The sequence below is a fragment of the Anabrus simplex genome, chromosome 12 (assembly GCF_040414725.1).
Source record: "Anabrus simplex isolate iqAnaSimp1 chromosome 12, ASM4041472v1, whole genome shotgun sequence".
Lineage (NCBI taxonomy): Eukaryota > Metazoa > Arthropoda > Insecta > Orthoptera > Tettigoniidae > Anabrus > Anabrus simplex.
Window position 1 is genome coordinate 15,831,644 of NC_090276.1, and position 22,248 is coordinate 15,853,891.

General features: G+C 41.7%; 1 protein-coding gene across 3 annotated transcripts in view; it reads right to left on the bottom strand.

Moving 5' to 3' along the window:
- LOC136884411 (MOB kinase activator-like 2) overlaps positions 1 to 22,248 on the bottom strand; it is a 604,905-nt gene that overhangs the window by 22,702 nt on the left and 559,955 nt on the right. For all 3 annotated transcript variants that reach the window (XM_068229932.1, XM_067156548.2, XM_067156549.2), the window contains exon 2: positions 3,111 to 3,274. In XM_068229932.1, the coding sequence (XP_068086033.1) occupies positions 3,111 to 3,274 (164 nt within the window). The remainder of the gene's footprint in view (positions 1 to 3,110; positions 3,275 to 22,248) is intronic.

Sequence of the window (22,248 nt, forward strand, 5' to 3'; positions counted from 1 at the left end):
TTACCCGGAGGCCCGGGTTCGATTCCCGGCCAGGTCGGAGATTTTTACCTGGATCTGAGGGCTGGTTTGAGGTTCGCTCAGCCTACGTGATCAGAATTGAGGAGTTATCTGATGGTGAGATAGCGGCCCCAGTCTAGAAAGCCAAGAATAACGGCCGAGAGGATTCGTCGTCCTGACCACATGACACCTCGTAATCTGCAGGCCTTCGGTATGAGCAGCGTTCGCTTGATAGGCCAAGCCCTTCAAGGGTTATACTATAGAAATCTCTAGTCTTTCATACATTTCATGTAGTTATTTCTGCTTGTGGTGAGGCAGCCCTCGACATCGATATGGGGAAAATGATATATTTTATATAAAAGGATCTCGAGTCCATAAAGCCATCAATATGGCCCTGGTCTAACTGGCTCCTGCCTGCAATTACTGGAAGGAAGGAACAGTTTGCGTAAAAAGAACTGCTAATTATGTTGGTAGTTGTCGCAAGAGGAAATCCCTCGTAAACGTGTCACTGGGTGCCTGGTATAAGCCCTGTTTTATTATGTTAACAGATCTATCAGTTTTAATACCTTAGGCGTACTCAAATAGTTGCAATATCCGCTGATAACCACTTGCGGATGCAGATGAAGGAAGTGCGGATGCGGATAATGTTTTGTTTATCCACGCAGGGTTTTACCAATGAGCTATTCTATGTTAATATTACACGATACTGTTTTTCTCTAAATTAAGTGGAATTTTAATATAATCTTACTGAATTGAAAATGTTCAGCTTTTTAAACTATTCTGTTAAAATTTGGGGATGAAATTAAATACTTGGTAGGAAGTATTTGTCAGGGGACCCCCGAAGAGCTCAATTGCCTGTGGGCCAATATAGATTTAATCTGACACTGCCTGCTTCGTTCCCAAGCGGCGGAGATAGAGTGCGTGGTCAGGCAGTGGAGCGAGCATGGTTAGCCGTAAGCGTATGGAGTGAATGCTTAGTTTACGAGTGGCGCTCTTGTTGAGCTCACATTATTAGTGTTGCATTCCTGCACTTGTTGTTGAAAACTCTTTGTGTTAGCTATCAGAAAGGCATGCGTTTGCTGGTATGGACTAAATCAAATTTCTTACTTTTATAGTCCTGTCTCTGTTTCATCCTTGGCTTTGACGATAAGAAAGTAACTGAGGTATGAGCAATACCTTCGTGAAGTATAGGCCGTACTATAGCAAGCGCGGGAAAGCAATCAGCTGATCGTTAGGGGGGAGGTTTAGCACGTGAGTTAGTTGAGTTACACGTGAATTCTTTGCTGTTTTACTGAAACTGTTTACGTTGGCCGTGTGTTTACTCAGATATATATCAGACTGAGTCATTATCAACTGCATTATTAAGTGAAAAGTCCTCAATTAGTGAAGAAAACTTAGTGTTAGCATGTATTCATGTAAGGCTATAGGTTAAGAATATCGCTCTGCAGTGTTTTAATTTTGTAGTTTATTTGTGTAATGTTATATCCATACTGTAAAACAAATTGAGTTAGTGCATTCAGTGTTTATTATCAACCACGATGTGTATATAATTGAATTAAGGTTATCAGTGAGAGAAATCACCATGCTAAAAGTTGCTGTGTGCCTGGCTGCAAAGCCAGAATTATTACATGTAACTAATCTCATGATTAGACCCGTATTGAATTTGCTATAATATGCTTACAATATTGTGAATTTTATTCCACCTTTTCAATACAATTGGTTTTATGTTGTTAGATCATAATGCTACAACACTATTTTATATTCAAGCAAAACATGTCCCTATAAAATAGTGTTGTAGCATTATGATCTAACAATATAAAACTAGTTGTATTGAAAATGTGGAATAAAAATCACAATATTGTAAGCATATTAAGCCAAAATTAGACGAAGAGAGCACACTCCACTATTTGTGTTTCCTTCTGATGAAGAAAGAGTTAGGTTATGGAAGAAGGCTATTCCTAGGGAGTCACCACACAGTTGTGTGTAGCAACCACTTTCCTGAAGACTAAATCCTGAGGGAAATAAGAGTGTCTCATCCACATGGTAAGTTAACATTTCTTATTACCGTATGTTAAAAACATGGGTATCATTAGATATGTTTTATATCAGACTTACGGCTTATTTGAATTCGGTGTATTTGAAAATTCTAATCCAACTTACGCATTTTACCATTTTAGGTAGAAATGTATTGTGAAATAACTTAACACTGCTGAGATTTTTACTATCAAATTTCATATCATAGGCAAAGAAACAGGGTTATTCCATGAAAATAATTGCATAGGCATGATTTTCTGTTTAAAAATCTACATTTTTTAAACAATAACTGAATTTCATGACAGTGACAGTAAATGTTTTGTTATTGTTGGAGGTTAGCTTACTCGTAATCTTTTTTGTAGGTATGGTACTGAATTGGTGGTACAGAAATAATTTACATTTGTAGTATATTGTATTGGTAACTGCTTGCTTTTTTTCTATCAGTGTGTATGACGTGAACGTACAGTTGACTAGAAAATGGATAGAAATCGCAAGAATATGTCTCAAAGTTTTAGCCTGTACTCACGGAAACGAACGAATATACGCAAGAAATAGAACGTTACGGGGAAGGATATGCATTGTATGCCAGATCTAACAAATATTTATGAATAGTTTTTGGTTTTATAAGGGGTTAACAGTTTCTTAACTTAAACGAGTGTGTTATTCAAGCAGAGCGGATGCGTATCGCCTCCAATTCTCACTCAAAGCATACCGTCATCAAAGCTACAGTACGGCCTGTATAACACAAAGGCAGTGGCAATGTTAGTAATGCCATTTCCCCATGCCATTATCAACAGACGGTCTCATCAACTTGAAACTTCCGGAATCCATAAAGGTGTACACAATATTCTGAAGAGACGAGAAGAGTACATGCAGAAATTCTTACAATATGAAGGATGAGATGTACAGTGTTTTCCATGGAACAAATTTGCTATAGTAAGGCATGGAACATAAAAGGACTGAAGTAAACAATGAGAAAACAGAAGGAAAATAAAACCCATACTGGGATGGCTGTTAACAGTGACAAGCCCCTATTTCACGTAATCGCATTCAGTGACAATTATTACCAGGTTACTTACTATGTGAAGCTAACCACTCGTTGTAGTCTAGACCAGCAGGAAGGTCTACCAATACCCTAAGGTCGATATCCGGAAGCTTACGCTCCAACACAGCCTCTTCCAGATAGAGTTTGGGGTCGTCCGGGCACGGTGTTGAAGGCTCCTTGTCTTTCCGGCGGGCTTTCCTGGAACAAACATAACCACGCAGGTTAGGGAACAGTGTGTGAAATCAAAATTAACAAACGAATACTATATCTAGGCTACATAATATAATGACAAAAAAGGTAGCACTGACCTAAACACTTAAAAAACAGACTACTATATGAGTTGTCTTCCTGCTGTGGCACATGCTACATGAAAGTTTGCTGTTAAGGAAACAAATCTCATAATTCAATACTTTCCATTTCAGACATAGTATCACGAATCAGATCACTTGTTCGATATAACGTCATTCTGCCAAAGAAAAACTGGAACGTTAATTTGATTGACAATCATACAAGACATCTTGTTCCTGACTTCCTTTGTTTTGTCTCATCATTGGTTCTATGAGTACGCATGCTGAACAGGCTGTGCACTGGAGTTGCCAGATCAAAGACCAACATGAACGACTCCACACTGTGCGAGTGCTGTGAAGAGTAGACCATGAACCATCATCTAGTCTGCAAGTTGTGCCCAACTATGATGTTCTCCTCAGAAGCTATATTTAAATTGTATTTACGTAGGGTAGGCCAATGAGATGTGATATTGTTACTAGAAATGATTATATATATGCTTGGATGTATTTTATGTTTATCTTTTAATATCCTTGGCATTACATGTCAACTTTCCAACACGATTAAATAAATAAAAAGGTTATTTTCATTCAAGGTTGCGTTACAGTGTCGAATATGCATTTACTTTAGTACTAGTAGTACAATATTATAATTACACAAAAAAAAAATTGAATTGCTTGTTAATAAATATCTCAAAATAAACATACGTATTAAAAACTTTGGTTAATGAAAACCTAGCATTAGGTCACAAAACCAATATTGGCATTATTCCCTCGAAGACTCTATGAACAGTTTGCAGGTAAATTCTCTTGTGACGGATTAATTCCAAAGGGAATTGCCTAACACAAGCATTCTAAGATAAGATCAACACTGATGACTCAAAATATACAGGAAGGTATAAAAACTCGCTTTCCCAAAAAAAATTCAAACCTCTAATTGCCTATTTCTTTACAAAGTGTGTTCAAAATGGAGAACTCTGTTTCGTGATACATAGTTTACGCACTGATTTACAGACACTGGAATATAACTGATGATATTTATGTTAATTATTAAGAAGTATGAAACCTAACAAGGAATATTTGAGGAACATGACTGAACAATAATTTTAAATGTTATTTTTTGTTGTATCATACAGTTTAATTATAGACTGTTATGCCTTTCAGTATTCAGTCTGCAAGCCTTATGCACCTCAACAATCCTCTACTTGCAACCAGTGGCAGCTGGTGCAGAAAATCAGTTGTCTGCTGTAACCCATCCCCCCCCCTCTAAAAAATAAAAATATTTAGAAACATATGCAGTTTTCAAGAAGCTCTCCACTGAGTTTTTCATACTGAACAAAAATGAAAACAACCCAACACATACACACATTCCTCACACAAAACTAATTAAATGCACAATAACACCTACATTCACGAACTAAGAAACACTTGGTGTGAGCGCGCAAAAACATAACTTCTCAATGTTACCAAAATCACTGAAATAAAACCAGCAATGTTATAATGAAAAGTTACATGTTATGTTGTTATAGTGAAATTTGTAAACTAGACATTTTAATTCAAGAAAATCACAATATCATGTCCTTATTTTGACAACATAAGTACAATTTTTATAGTTCGATTTACAAATGTGGGTATGGAATAGACAAGCTGGGAGTATTAAAATACCTGGCGGAACAGCTGATGGTTTCCACTAGAGTATTTTGTTTTCCCGTTTGCCTTGAGCGATCCCCTCTTAAATTACTACCACTGAGTCGAGAGGGTGGCACCTGGCACGTTCTCATTTCACGTCGAAATGCAAGTGTAACCAGTGTTGCCTCTCTGTGGTCGAACGAAAACTCGCTGTGAAGGGATGTCTTGGTGGTCTTGGCTGTTGTTTCCACAGCACATCGGAAAAGTTGGGCACGCATGCGCAAAAGGTAGAGGTCCTGGTTTCTGGCAAAAAGCTTAGAAATTCTCGTTGAGCTGTGATCTGCACAGCACCCGGCGTGTAGGGCACTAGTTACCTGGTTGCAAGGGGAGTTGAATGATTTTCTATTCTTTATCTGACGTCTTTTTCAATGCGCTGTATTTGATTATAGACCAACATGCAAAAATGGGCCATACTTCCAGCTGATGGAGACGCATCCTGCGAGTGTGGTGTAACACAAGATCCGAACCACCTGCTCATCTGTCCCCTACTAGAACATCCCTGCACTACACAGGACCTGATCTAGGCGAACAACAAGGCCATCGGAGTCGCTACATTTTGGAAATGCTGACCGGACACGGAATGATGATGATGATTTTTAAAGCAATTTATTTTTTAAATAGATAATGTGCTGCAGCACTTCAGTCCTGCTTGCAACTAGCTCTTCGGCATCGCTTACTCTGTTCCACACTTCTTATCAGCAGATCATCAAAAACAGAGTCTAACCAATACCGCTGAGGTCTACTCTATTTTCCTCCTTTGGGTGCGGGCGGTAGAATACATCCACGGTAAGGAGACTGAAAGGAGACAACAGGAATTTCTATCTTGGTAGAGTAGGTTGGCGACCACAGGGATGCTAGCTTTCACTTTTAGTGCTCCTCTCTTTTATCTTCCCTATCCGGGCAACTCTGGTTCTTTGCAAGGCGTGAGGAGTCTTTCGTTTTCACGCCCTTCGAGGCCCAATCCTTTCTTGAACCGATACCTTCATTCTTCGAGGTGTCGAACCTCTTCCTTTATCCTCTTATCAGTGTTAATAGAGGGTGGCTGCCCAACTTCTTAAAACGATAATTCAGCATTCGGGATATAGTGGGTTCGAACCCCATCGTCGGCAGCCCTGAATGTGGTTTTCCGTGGTTTCCCATTTTCACGCCAGTCAAATGCTAGGGCTGTACCTTGCTGCACGGCTGCTTCCTTCCCAATCCTAGCCCTTTCCTCTCCTCCCATCGTCGCCATAAGACCTATCTGTGTCGGTGCGACGTAAAGCAACTTTTAAAAAACAACCACCACTAACACTTTCCCTCTACTTCTCTTACCCTCAATGACCCAGTCAATTACTCTCCATCCTCCTCCATTCGACTCGCATCACTCACCACCGAAGCCGGTTTATACATACGGATTTTTTAAAATCTAATGTCATTTCTAATTTAGCCTCATTCCCAGTGCCCTCCTTCCACTGATCCCACCTATTTGTACCAGCAACCATTCTAGCTACTTCCAACTTAAGAATAAGATATCTCGATTCCATCCAGCTTTCACTCTCGTACAACAAGGTCGGTCCGAAAACAGTCCGATATAACAACAGTTTCGTCCGAGAGCTGACTTGTTTCTTATCTAATGTCCGGCTCCATGGCTAAATGGTTAGCGTGCTGGCCTTTGGCCACAGGAGTCCCGGGTTCGATTCCCGGCGGGGTCGGGAATTTTAACCATAATTGGTTAATTTCGCTGACACGGGGGCTGGGTGTATGTGTCGTCTTCATTATCATTTCATCCTCATCATGACGCGCAGGTCACCTACGGGTGTCAATTCAAAAGACCTGCATCTGGCGAACCGCACTTGTCCTCGGACACTCCCGGCACTAAAAGCCATACGCCATTTCATTTCTTATCTAATACCGTCGATCGCAACTGCAAGCTCATTGCATTAACTTTGCTGCAGGTTCATTCAATTTCACTTGATATACATCCATCTGTTCCTGTTTTATATTCCTAATTTGACATTCACTCCCCTCACGCTAATTTACATCTCAAAAACAAAAATAGTGTTCTCCCCAGAAATTTTTGCCAGCCGAGTGTCAGGTACGAGTAGCCGGGCGGAAAATAGTGCGTAAAAAATCTATATGATGAAATTTCAGTTTATTCCCCTCAGGGCATTAATGATCCTGCAAAACTGAACTATTTTAGTGTTATCACAGACAAGACATAACAGAGTATTTTGAACTTCTAGTGTTCTACTCTTCGTTCATATCATGTAACACTGTGTGCTGTGCAGTGCCATACGGGTTTGTGACGTCATGCGGAATCGCATGCGATTCCACGCTAATCCCGGTACCGTTCGCGAACGACATTGCGGTAGTCAAGCTAAACTTTTAAATTCCGATGTAACTGATGCAATTATTCTGACAAGAATGCAGATTTGTCATTTAAATAACCAGTTTTACTGTATTTAAATTTGGAGCCCCCAACGACTGAAATATATATTAATATTATGGAACTAGCACATATCTAGGTTATGTTAATGATGACAATGTTATTTGCTTTACGTCCACTAAATGTTACGGTTTTCGGAGACGCCAATCTGCCGAAATTTTGTCCCGCAGGAATTCTTTTACGTGCCAGTAAATCTACCCACACGAGGCTGGCGTATTTGAGCACCTTCAAATACCACCGAACTGAGCCAGGATCGAATCTGGTAAGTTGGGGGTCAGAAGGCCAGCGCCTCAACCGTCTGAGCCACTCAGCCCGGCTAGGTTAGGTTCGCCGGGCCCCTAGAAAGAACACTGCTAAAATGATATTATTGTTGTTATAACCGCGGAAGGAAAATTCCAGTAGCTCGCAATGCACACGTCAGCATAGCTACATAAGGTAGTTCCTTTCGCATTAATTAGTTGAAAGCATATATTTACGTAACTGCTACAGTCTAACTGGCATTACTTAAACATAAGGAATATACTGCATCTTGTAACTAATTCATTACATTTCCTCCTTTGACGTTTCAGGGTAGGTATACAAGATAAAAGAAAGAAAAACAATAACACTTAAGTGTAGCTTGTTAGAATACCAATGCTGATCTCGATAGCAGTGTCACAAAAACCTCACAAGATCAACAGTGTTAAGCCTCATTTCCAGCAGTCGACCGGTTTTTTTTTTTTTTTTTTTTTTGCTTTACGTCGCACCGACACAGATATGTCTTATGGCGACGATGGGAGAGGAAAGGCCTAGGAAGTGGAAGGAAGCGGCCGTGGCCTTAATTAAGGTACAGGCCCGGCATTTGCCTGGTGTGAAAATGGGAAACCACGGAAAACCGTCTTCAGGGCTGCCGACAGTGGGGCTGGAATCTCCCGATTACTGGATACTGGCCGCACTTAAGCGACTGCAGCTATCGAGCTCGGTCGACCGTTATTCTTCAGACTCATACACACATGCCTTTTATGCCCCAGGTACAAACAGACCAAAGCAGTCATTTTGTTATAATTTCAGAGAAATAAAGGAAGAGGTCGTTTTACAAACCTATTCTTTCAAGGATAACTCAACAAAATTTGAGAACACTATCTCTGACCATTTACCAGAAATTTGATCAGCAAAACATGTACAAATGTCAGATTTATTCCTCGAAGAAAAATAACTGACAGGACTGAATAGTCTGCATTCTAGTTATTATTCTGAACATAACATTGGCAATATAGTGTTATCAGCATAGAGGAAAGCTTAGAAAGTTCTAATAGGATAAGTTTTGTATAGTTTTTTATCAATCATTATCATTCCATTTAATACGCTATCACTACCATTTTTTACAGAATAACTATTTTAAATACAGTAGAATTCCATTTATCCGGATTACATTAATCCGAACCTCTGATTTAACCGGGCTGATAATATGAACATTGATTTGGTTTCCTTTTGGAACCTAAGTGAGATGATTTCAAGTTGTCTTACAGTTTGTTAGTGTGTGCTTATGCCTAACTAATGTCTAATAATTGCAAACTGACGAACAATTATTTACCTCATTGAAAGAAATTCTTAATACCTAAACATAGTGATGATGGACGATTGTAACTGATTATAACGAGAAGTTTGGCAAAGCAAATCAACCTCCGTACAGACCAGGAAGGCCCTTGGAGAAGTGGAAGGTTAAGTGGAAGAGTGTGGTTAGTTATATACCCGGCCGGCTTTGCTCCCAATAATTAACCTGGTACTCATTTTTGGTGCAGACTGAGAGAACCTCAGGACCATTTGCACCTACAGAAGTAGAATTCTCGTTTGTTAAACCCACGTCCTTCCGGATGAACCGAGCGCGCCTTTACTGCCTCGGCTAGGCAGCCCCTAGAAATCTGGAGAAATTCCCTGGCACTACCGGCCCCGAGCAGCCTTTGGCCTACCAAACGACTGCTGCTGAGGCTGAAGGCCTGCAGATTATGCGTGAAGCGTGGTCAGTGCGACGAATCCCTTTGGCTTTCTAGACCGGCGCCGCCGTCTCACTCAATTGTAATCACGCAACCTTAGTGGATCTCGAACCAGCCATCGGGCCCAGGTAACAATCGTGTCAAATTGCCCTTTGGGAAAATCAAAGTACGTCTTTGAATACCTGAAATGCAAATTGATAACGATCGTTATCTAACGAATCGTTTTCAAGAGTCGTCTGTATTATGGAATTTGGAGTCAAGTGTAGGATTCAGTGCATGCGAGGGAGGGGGGGGATCTACGAAACTATCACGAATGAAATAATCAGTTCTCTAGAGTAGGATGAGATGAGGCCATTTTGATAATGAATGTTATTGACTTCACGTCCCACTAACTACCTTTACAGTTTTCGGAGACGCCGAGGTGCCGGAATTTAGCCCCCACGAGTTCTTTTACGTGCCAGTAAATCTATCGGCACGAGCTTTCTACATGTATCTCAGTAATGGCCATCTGTCAGTACTTCACATCACAGCCTGCACGGTTGCCAGGTAACATCGCGTCGTATGGCTAATTTTGTGACGCAAATATTCAGATGGCCCTCAAGCCATGTCAAAACTAGTCCCGGTATGGGCTAGATCAAGTTTGTTACTTTCATTTTTTTGTCTGACTCGGTCTCATCCTTAGTTCTGAGGATACTAAAGTGACTGAGGTGCAAGCGCGAGGGGAGTTCAACATTTATGATGCAACACATTTTATTTCTCAGCCAATTTCGGTTTTAACAAACTGGAATTTTGTTTGGGACATCCGCTTAATCTCGTAGAGCATTAATTTCCGATAGGTGGCAGCGTTATAACTAGCCTTCAAAATGGCGTCCGTAACGGAGATGAGTACCAAACAGAGAAAAGTTACTAAGTTTCTTTTGGTGAAAAACCAGGGCATCACAGATATTCATAGGCGCTTGCAGAATGTCTGCGGAGACCTGACAGTGGACAAACGCACGGTGGGTCGTAGGGTGAAGCGTGTTTCATCATTACATTACCGACAGGAGCTCACAAAACTTCAGTGGACTGTTCTTCCTCATCCACTCTACAGCCCGGATCTCGCGCCTTCTGACTTCCATCTGTTTGGCCCAATGAAGGATGCACTCCGCAGGAAGTACTACATGGATGATGGAGAAATTATCAATGCAGCACGACGTTGGCTCCGACATCGACCAGCCGAGTAGTACCATGAAGGTTTACAGGTTTACATGACGGTAGCGTAACGCCGTAGCATTGAACGGAGATAAGGTTGAAAAATAGGGCATCGTAGCTGAAGAATTGGGGAAAAAACAAGGTGCATTTGAATCCTCAATAAAACCAACCTGGTTTTAGAGATAAAAAATGCGTTACATTATATACTGAATTACCTTCGTATTACTAGTAACACATTTCCTCAGGTAGCCAGTTTCTGTGATGAATGATGTTTAACTGTTGCTCATAGCTGTGGTGGTGGTGATTATTGTTTTAAGAGGAAGTACAACTAGGCAACCATCCTCTATATAACACTAATAGCGTCGGGGTCGGAAAAGAACAAGAGTTGACCAAGGGAGGTCGGATAGGACAGATGAAAGTGAGGAGCCTGGCACCAGTAGGTGGAAGCAATGCCAGGACTCGGCTAAGGGCCCCGTGGTCGCCAGCCCACGCTCCAAACTTCAGAGCCCCTGGGGCCCCTTTTAGTCACCTCTTACGACAGACAGGGGATACCGTGGATGTTATTCTACCGCCCCCACCCACAGGGGGATATTGCTCATAGGGCAGGGGTTTTGGCAGACTAATATGTAACAGCACCTTCTGGCTAGGTTGAGGAAAGCAACAGGAAAACATTTCACTCCTCGTTTCCCTAGTACGCCTATTCAGTACCTATGACAGCTGATAGACGAGCTGTTGAGGATCCACCAAGCCTTCACTTGCGAACTCAATATACACTGTAAAACATCACTTATGTAGTTTCTGGAATGTTTCGATAGAGCGTAACGAGAAACAGCTCAATAGGCATTAATAACCGAGCACTGTTACTGGTAAGAACTGGAAGGTACTAGAAAATGAACGCAAAAACTAATCGTTATATAAGTGATGGCAGACAATAGAGGTAAGTTTATTTTTAATAATGTCTGGCACAGGGCATGCAGAATGTCAGCTGGGCTACAATGACGTGCTACATTTCTTAAATAAGACTACAGCAATCTATGACTAAAACAATCAGATGTCCGCGTTAAAACGTTTACTTTATAGACCATAACTTAGCGTCTTAATTCGTAGTACATTCAGCTTAAACAGCATTCAAGGTCATAAGCTTCGAGACTGAAAAGAAAAGAAAAAAGAAAAAAAAAAAAAAAGACTGCTTTAAGAACAGAGAGAACGTCGCACTAACCCTGGTTTTCTGTGACGAAAAGGAAGGGATGGGACAGGGAAAGACTATGAGAGGTACATAAGTTATGGACTCCTCTGGTCTCGTAAACCTAACTCCGGCGGATTTAGCGACAAGTAGTGATGGGAATTAGTTATCTGAGGAATATTTTACTCAATTACAATTACTTTTTCAACAAGTAATCAGCAAAATTACAATGCCAGTCTTAAAGAAATTACAGACATTTTTTCCGCATACAACTGGAATAACACCAAAGTTTGCAGAGAAAAAGATAATATTTAATTTTGTGTGTGTGCTTTTTTTTTTATAGCAAAGAGACATTAAGTGACATTTCGAATAATCTGCCATTTACTATACTTAATAATTATTTCTTAAGGGGAGACTTGCACCAAAATTCTAAATTCTCTGTATCTTGGGACATTATTTGAGTTAGAATCATGAAATTTCGCACACTGATTTAAAAATACATTTTTCTTAGCTATGAACATTCAGTTAATTTATATAAAACGTTGTTTTTGAATTTAATTTTGGTCATAATTATGTACCGGTACCTTTTTCTCCGCAACGCCGAGGTCCTGCATCTCGGGGGTGGTTTATTTCTTCTTCTTCTTCTTCTAGGAACGTTAAGATGTAATGTCTGTAGGCATTTTAATTTCATGCCTATTTCGATATTTTAAAAAAAATGAACTTTCCAATTTGAAAACTTCGCAAAAAATACGTAACATATTTTTTTAATTTCCTTGCAGGAAAATTTGTGAAAGTGTTTATCTTGCCTGTCTATCAAGTTTCAGAATGATAACTTTAGTAGTTCCAGGGAAAAAGGTACATTTCTCATGGAAAAAGGAAGTCTAGAAAATGACTGAATTTCACAACCTTGCACTGTATCTCTCAAATCAAAACAAACTTTCCGCGGTGATCGCCACGCTTGACCAACCGGAAATGACGCTTCACAGCCTTCAATACCCCTAAGTGTGGTACGTAAACTGCCTGACAAACAGACGTAAAGAGTTCGGCGAAGATGAGAAAAGGGGGCTTGGCAGCTGACGCGCATGTGTTGCGAATTTAGTGCACTTAAGTACTGAGTTCAACTAAATACTTTCGGGACTAGATTCCCTACATAATAAGCTAGCAATATCAACAACAATAAGGCCCTTCAGGGCTGTAGTGCCATGGGGTTAGGTTTTAAAAATAGGAATCAACGGGCACCCATATTCAGGGCTGCTAATAGCCGGGTTCGAACCCGCTATGCCCCCAATGCAAGCTAACACCTGCATGGTACGAATAGCGGAGCCAACTTGATCGGTATTAATATAATGAGTTTGGATTATTTTCTTAGAAACTTTTTTGTATTTTTTTTTCTAGGGGCTTTACGTCGCACCGACACAGATAGGTCTTATGGCGACGATGGGATAGGAAAGGCCTAGGAGTTGGAAGGAAGCGGCCGTGGCCTTAATTAAGGTACAACCCCAGCATTTGCCTGGTGTGAAAATGGGAAACCACGGAAAACCATCTTCAGGGCTGCCGATAGTGGGATTCGAACCTACTATCTCCCGGATGCAAGCTCACAGTCGCGCGCCTCTACGCGCACGGCCAACTCGCCCGGTTTTTGTATTTTTAAAAAGAAGGTATTTGCACTATTTACCTTGTAAAATAAATAACCTTCGGCTTATCCTAGTTATCTCTGGGGCCACGCTGGCATTTCCATTTCCGGTAAGGGAATTAAGGGCACACTCTATCCCTTCCTGACTTCACGTGAATGTTAAGGAATGCTGACTTGCAGTCATCGGGTTTCGAACATAGGTCGTGTGGGTAAAAAGTCGTCAGACAAGCTACTGTGCTAATCAGGTCTCCAAACATTATAATGAACAAAAACTTGGCTCCCCGGAACAAACGTGCCAAGTTGACGCCATCGAGACACTTGAAGTTCTAAGCTCCTTTTTCGTTGTCGAGTCACACCGCTGGAATCAACGTTCCTGGAAAATACACTGACAACTCTGGGTGTACGGATTATAACATCCAGTTATTTTTCAGTGTACACAAGGGTTCATTTTACTGCGATATGCAAGGCAAGAATCCTTTCCTGTCTTCTAAAACAAAATCGACATCGGGGATCGAAGCAGCGATATTGTGCACAATAGGCTAGCTTGCACCTTCTCGGCGACAAGTCTCAAGCATAAAATAAACAACCCCTCTAGTATACAACTATCCTAGCCCCTAGCGTCCAGGTAGACTCTTAGATGAGTAAGGGAACTGCAGGCCTTTAAAGAAGAGCGGAAATACAGCAGGGGAGAACCAGCTGACGTGGGTCGGAGGCACCTTCCTTACATATTGACAATGCAATATCCATGTATAATCTTAGATCTCTATACAAATATTGTTCGTTTTATTCAGATCTACCCGAGTTCACAGATGGAAAGTGCATCAATGAATGTCAATTAGTGGTCTTCATGCACGTCATGTACAAAGTATTAAATTCTGGGATGCGAAAAACGTTCATTGTGTTAGAGTAACGTTAAGCAAAAAAAAAAGTTCGTACATTGTGCATTCATGTAACAGGAAACCTACGACTTGTTACATGGTATATTTGGTATCACCCTTCCAGAGCGGAGTACTTCAACTTGAAGCCGGTGTAAAATGTTTAGTCGTGGTTCCACATGTTAAACCTGCAACCGACGTGCCAAATGTCAAGTCCGAAAACTACACTTCCGTTCTCTGTGTTTCTCTTTTTTTCTTTTAGGAATATCCAGTGACAATCATAATAATCTCAGAAAACACAGGTTTCCTCTGCAAAATGGAACTTCTATGTTCGAACTGATCTCGTCGCTCTAATGATGAAGTCGTGAGGTGACGGTGATTAAAATTTGAAGGGGAAATATAACGGAGTAACCATTCCCCCTTAACACTAATCAGAGGGGAAAAAATGAAGAGTTTCAACCCTTCGAAAACTGACGAGTATTGGCAAAGGAAAGAATCACGAAGGGCGCGAAAATGAAAAAAAAATGAAATGTCGTATGGCTTTTAGTGCCGGGAGTGTCCGAGGACATGTTCGACTCGCCAGGTGCAGGTCTTTCGATTTGACTCCCGTAGGCGACCTGCGCGTCGTGATGAGGATGAAATTATGATGAAGACAACACATACACCCAGCCCCCGTGCCAGCGAAATTAACCAATGATGGTTAAAATTCCCGACCAATGCAGGGAATCGAACCCGGGACCCCTGTGACAAAAGGCCAGCACGCTAACCATTTAGCCATGGAGCCGGACGGCGTGAAAATGAAAAAGAAAGAAAAACTAAGGCTGACAAACCTAATACCGTCGGCGTTGGAAAAGAATAAGAGTTGGTCAAGAAAAATGAGATAAGATGAAAGTAAGCAACCTGGAACAAATAAAGGGAAGCAATGTCAAAGTCAGTTCCATAAACGCCAACATACGCTCCTAAGGATCCCCCTTTTAGTCGCATCTTACGACAGGCAAAGGACGTGGATGTATTCTGTGGATTTTATTTATTATTATTATTATTATCATTATTATTATTCATAAATATAAAACGGTCACGTGCGTACCGTCAAAGGCACGTTCCGTGTGGGCGAAGACTGTGGCAAAGTCGGTGAGCAACGAGGTGTCCTTGAATTAAGTGGCTCCCGCCAACACCAATACTGATGGCCATTCTCAGTTAAAGCGATGTTATTCTACTAGATTATAAATATTTATTTCACAATAATCAACTGACAGGTGAAAGAAAATAGCATTAGAATTAAATCCGCCTCAATTGTTTATGTAAGTGCACAGCTGCTCAAGAAAAGGAATGGACGCATGGGAATGCATGTTCATAGCATTCAATACAGTATTTTATCAGACTTAATTTTAGTTATTCTCGACATATCGTAATGGTGTGTGGCGTCCGGAGAGCACTGACGCCTTATAGGCGACCTGCGTGTCTATGTGGACGACGCCCTATCTATGATTTCTATTGCTGAAGATCCTTAATACCTGTGTGTGTCGGTGCGACGTAAAGCAAATTGAAAAAAAAATGTTTTAAATAATTCCTGTCTCATGAAATTAAAGAGAGAAAAAAACTGAAGATTTGGGTTTGTTGTGGTTTTTATTTCTTTTTTGCTAGTGGTTCAACGTCGCACTTAGGGCGACGAAAGGATGGTAAAGGGCAAAGTGGTGGCGGTGGCGGGTACTGTTTTAAGAGGAGGTAAAATAGACAACCATCTTCTATATAACAATAATCAGAGAGACAAAATGGAAGGGATCCGACACTTCGAAAAATGAAGGTATCGGCCAAAGAAAGACAAGGGCCACGAAGGGCGTAAAAATGAAATACTCTCTTGGCCTCGAATGCTCTAATATCGTCGGGGTCGGAAAAGAACAAGAGTTGACCAAGGGAGGTCGGACAGGATAGATGAAAGTGAGGAGCCTGACACAAGTAAGTGGAAGCAATGCCAGAACTCATCTAAGGGCCCCGTGGTCGCCAACTCACACTCCAAAGTTCAGATCCCCTGGGACTAAAGGGCAAAGATTGGTAAGGTAACTACGATGACCTATTTAAGGTACAGCCCCAGCATTTGCCTGAAAACAGGAGTGGTGGCGGTGATGATTACTGTTTTAAGAGGAGGTACAACTGGGCAATCATCCTCTAACACTATTCAGAGTTAAAATGGGGGCCGATGACCTAGCTGTTAATCCTCTTTAAATAACAAGCATCATCATCACAATCATAATGAAAAATGGAAGGGGTCCAACACTTGGAAAAATGAAGATATCGGCCAAAGAAAGGCAAGAGACACGAAGGGTGTGAAATGAAAGACTCCCTAGCCCTGGGAACCTAACAGCGTCGAGGTCGGAAGAGAACAAGAGTCGATCAAGGGAGGTCGGATAGAATAGATGAAAGTTAGGAGCCTGGCACAAGTAAGTGGAAGCAATTCCAGGACTGAGCTAAGGGCCCCGTTGTTCCAAGTTTAGAGCCCTTTGTCCCTTTTAGTCGCCTCTATTATTATTATTATTATTATTATTATTATTATTATTATTATTATTATTATTATTATTATTTGCTTTAAGTCGCGCGTCTTATGGCGACGATGGGAGAGGAGAGGCCTTGGAATGGGAAGGAAGCGGCCGTGGCCTTAATTAAGGTACAGCCCCAGCATTTGCCTGATGTGGAAATGGGAAACCACGGAAAAATATCTTCAGGGCTGCCGACAGTGGGGTTCGAACCCACTATCTCCCGGATGAAAGCTCACAGTTGCGCACCCCTAACCGCACGGCCAATTCGCCCGGTTTTAGTCGCCTCTAACGACAAACTGGAGATACCGTGGATGTTATTCTACCGCCCCCACCTACAGAGGTGTGTGAAAATGGGAAACCATGGGATACCATCTTCAGGGCTGCCGACGGTGGGATTCGAACTCATGTCCAAAACAAGTAATTTGTATCATTATCTTGTTACTCTTTTCGAAGTTACAGCACATGTTTTTGTATCTGAAATCTTTCACCGTCATTTTCTCTATTTCTTAATGTTTCCAGAGTTAGTGGGGTGGTGATGGTGATAAGAGAAAGTACAACTAGGCAACCATCCTCTATAGAACACTAATCAGAGAGAAAAAATTGAAGTGGTATGACACTTCGAAAAATGAAGGTAACGGCCAAAGGAAGACAAGGGCCACGAAGGGCGTGAAAATGAAGTACTCCCTAGGCCTCCATACGTAATACCGTCGGTGTCTGAAAATAACAAGAGTTGACCAAGGGAGGTCGGATAGGATAGATGAAAGTGAGGAGCCTGGCACAAGTAAGTGGAAGCAATGCCAGGACTCAGCTGAGGGTCCCGTGGTCGCCAACCCACGCTCCCAAGTTCAGAGCCCCTGGGGCTAGTTAGTGGGGTTATTGCAGAGAACTCCCCATAGTGCACGGCACATCGTCAGTTTGCAGTAACGGAGGGATCATCGTATATTCCAGCTTATTTGGTGCTGCAGTCGCTTTCAGTGTGTGTTTACTTTCTCATTACCACAGCAGGCATCTGGGTGTAGTTTGCCCGCAGAGTTATTGAGGACAGGCCAGGTTCGAACTCACTGGCGGGGGAAGGAGGAGGGAGAATGTGAGGGAATGCGGAGAGCACTACGGCACAGCTGACCCAGTAGCCAGCCGCTTGCCGCAACGTGCAGTACACAGTCTGGCGAATAGCCAAACCACCTTATCTTGTCAGTGTCACGGACATGGCCACACAGCCAAACCCAGCTGTATTAAAAACAGTCCACTCTCAAGCAATGTGTCAACATTGGTCCAGAAGCTCTGCAATTAGTACGGATATAGGGCTGCTATTAATATTCCACACAATGATGATGTTCATACTGCCATGTTAATATCTAGAGCCCGGAAGTTCAGGCCCTTAATTTTGCTAAAATAGGCAGGCAGATGAGCACTTAACATTTAGAAAGTAGGCAGTAAAATAATTAAAAGTCATTTGGCCAAAGAAAGACAAGAGTCACGAAGAGCGTCAAAATGAAAGACTCCCTAGGTCTCGAATGCACTAATAGCGTCGGGGTCGGAAAAGAACAAGAGTTGACGAAGGATAGGTGAACGTGAGGAGCCTGGCACAAGCGGACGCAATGTCAGGACTCAGCTAAGGGCCCCGTGCTCACCAAGCCACGCTCCCAAGTTAAGAGCCCCCTTTTAGTCGCCTCTTACGACAAGCAGGGGATACCGTGGGTGTTATTCTACCTACCCAACCCACAGGGGAAAATGTTAAAAGATGACGAAGACGAATAGCTAGGAGACATTGAGATCGATAGTGACTTTGGCGATTACTGTGATAAGAGAGTTTATCATCTTTGTTTCTTCTGACGTAATGCCAATTCGTAATTATCGTGTACACAACGTGACACTTCACACATGTTTACATAATAAGGCGAACTACTAGTACTAGACGCGAGTCATGCGCATATCTTGGACGGAACACCCGACCAATTCTTCGGTTCTTGAGGAGGTGGTGGTGATTATTGTTTAAAGAGGGAGTACAAGTAGGCAACCATCCACTATGTAACACTAATCAGAGAGAAAAAATGGAAGGGATCCGACACTTCGAAAAATGAAGATATCGACCAAAAGAAGATAACGGCCACGAAGGGCGTGAAAATGAAAGACTCCCTAGGATTCGCAAACCTAATACCGTCGGGGTAGGAAAAGAACAAGAGTTGACCAAGAGAGGTCGGATATGATAGATGAAAGTGAGGAGCCTAGCACAAGTAAGCGTAAGCAATGCCAGGACTCAGCTAAGGCCCACATGGTCGCCAACTCACACTTCAAAGTTCAGAGATCCTGGAGCCCCTTTCAGTCACCTCTTACGACAAGCAGGGGATGGCGTGGGTGTTCTACTGCTCCCACTCACAGGGAAAGGGTCCTTGACGAGATCAGTGTGTCAAAGACATACTCGTGGAGATCAACCGAGCATTTTTAAGATACTTCGACCACATTTCAAGAAGGAAGTAACCTATCGAGAAGACGATGGTAGAAGGGAAGGTATATCAAGGACGAATCTCAACCAGATGGGTTGATAGAAGAAGGTCACTTGTTGGAAAGTCCTTACTCGAGGCTGACGAAAAATCGATTAACATAGCGAAAACTCTCCTAACTACCGCTGACATGTAACCACACACGGTAAAGGGTAAAAAAAAAAAAGTGTATTCTCTAACGCAATGAACAAATTAATGATGACATAAACTTCACGTTCGTTTAATTTACTGATAACGTGTTCGACAACAAGGAATGAATTCTCACACTCAGCAACTGCTTTTTTTTCTTTTAATAAAGAGAAAAATACTGTATCTCTTCGATTACCGTATTAACATCGCTTCACATAGGATTAACTATGCCCGTGCCTTACAATACAATATTAATATGCGAACCGTTGCGCGGAAAGTCGAATTTCTAATTGCTGACATTTTTGTGGTACTAAAATTGGCACAAGATACTGAGCATTTAAAAAAAGAAGGAGTTCATTCTCAGTGGCGGCGATAAGGACCCCGCAGACACCGCGGGGCGGGGGATGGGGAGACATGGCTTGTGTGGGGCCCATGACTTGTCTCCTAATTCAATAGCTGAAGAGTGGTTTTACATATTGATAAAACTACAGCACACAACACGTATTATTTGTATTACAGAGGGTTATTCCAAACTTGGCCGTCGACGTGCAGAGCTTCTTTCGTCAATAGGAGTACGGTAGTTATTTCTGAAGGAATATGGGTTTCCCATCCTGTTCCAAAAATAACCATCCCTTGCTGCCACTCACAACAATCAACAAGGCTTTTGAAGTAATTAGCCAGTTCTGAGAACCCAGTAGTCAGCGAAGATGCGATAACAAAGCCACCCTCCTTATTTAAATGTTCAATACTGAAGTCTCGAGCCTGTTTATAACTCTTGGCAGTTAGTGTAGCTAAGTACGCCTAAGAGTGACGGTTGAGTTGTAAATAGTAGTAAATTATTTGGTCCTAGGAACGAGATTATTTCTTAATATTGTGACAGCGTTTTTTGGTTACTATAATCGGAATATGCATTTCTTTTGTGTGTGTGTGTCATATAAGTGTAATTTAATTGCTATTAAGAAAATTGTATTTTGTAAACAAAACCGCAATTACAGCTTTCATAACAGAGAAATGCAATGTTTACACCCCAGACACTTTTGTTTAAATTTGCTGTAAAATTTCCATTGCCATTCCGCGCAAAGAGTCACATATCGAATTTTGGCCTAATGCCACTAATGGCAAAGCTAGACTTCTACTTGAAGATCTTGACAGTCAACAACTCTATTAACTAACCATTCCCAAAATTCCGTGGGTTTATTACGTATGTAGGTTAACCATTAAGGATTCAGGTGGGAAGATGTTTACGTTTTCAGCAGACATAAATATCTTCCACATTTCAATATGAAATAGGCCTAGGCTATATTTTGCTTAACAGCAGCCATTTGAAAAGAGAAACTACACAGCATGTACAATTATCCTTCACAATAACACTTCAATAGGGTTAACAAGAATGAAGCAAGTCATGGCTCCCTCCATAGTCTGCTAGCTGGCGTCCTTAAACCATGAGGTCATGGAGTAATGTTTGTTCAACACGGCCTCCTTACAATGAAAGGCGATTTGGTATTAGGTGAAATATCTGTAACAAAAACATAACCAAATTTTCTCAAAAGCAAAGGAGAAGGTCGATGATAGAAAGGAATTTTTTACCGGGCGAGTTGGCCGTGCGGTTAGGAGCGCGCAGCTGTGAGCTCGCATCCGGGTTCGAATCCCACTGTCGGCAGCTCTGAAGATGGTTTTCCATGGTTTCTCATTTTCACACCAGGCAAATGCTGGGGCTTTACCTCAATTAAGGTCACGACCGCTTCCTTCCAATTCCTAGACATTTCCTGTTCCTTCGTCGCCATAAGACCTATCTGTGTCGGTGCGACGTAAAGCAAATAGCAACACAAAAAAAAAGGGTTTTTTAAAACTTCGTTTCAACTGTGTTTGAACAAACGAAACTGAAGTTGATAACGATTAATGTATTTGCATCCAACGAATCGTTTTCCAGAATTTGGTGTCGAAAAGTGTATCAAAAAGGGAGAAACTAACTAAGGGCGATAGAATAACACCCACGGTATCCCCTTCCTGTCGTAAGAGGCGACTAAAGAGCCCCAGGGGCTCGTAACTTGGGAGCGTAGGTTGGCGAAGACGGGCCCTTAGGTGATTCCTGGCATTGCTTCAACTTACTTGTGCCAGGCTCCTCACTTTCATCTATCATATCCGACCTCCCTTGGTCAACTCCTATTCTTTTCCGACCCCGACGGTATTACGTACGGAGGCCTAAGAAGTCTTTCATCATTACGTCCTTCGTGGCCCTTGTCTTCCTTTGGCCGACACCTTCATTTTTCGAAGTGTCGGATCCCTTCCCTTTTTTTCCCTCTGATTAGTGTTATATAGTGGATGGTTGCCTAGTTGTCCTTCCTCTTAAAACAATAATCACTCACTAAGAAATAAATAATCAGTTCTATGGAGTATGATGAAATGAGGCCTCTTTGATAAGTCATGGCCATCTTGGTGACATCGCTTTACACGTTTTGTATCGCTAATTTCAGATAACCCCCAGCCATAAGACATACTGATATCAATACACATTTTTTGGACGTTAAGTACGTCTTATAGTTGGGAGTCATCTGAAAATTGGAGTCAAGAAATAAGAAATAAAATGTCAACAAAAGTATCAAAACCAAACTGAGTACGTACGTACATACAGGCCCGTTCGATCCGCTCATGCTTTGTTAATAAATCTCGCGAGAAACTTTGGCTGCCTGACACACCTTTTAATCTAGGGCAAAATATAAAATACCGCTGTGCAGTACGTCAGTCAAATACTGTA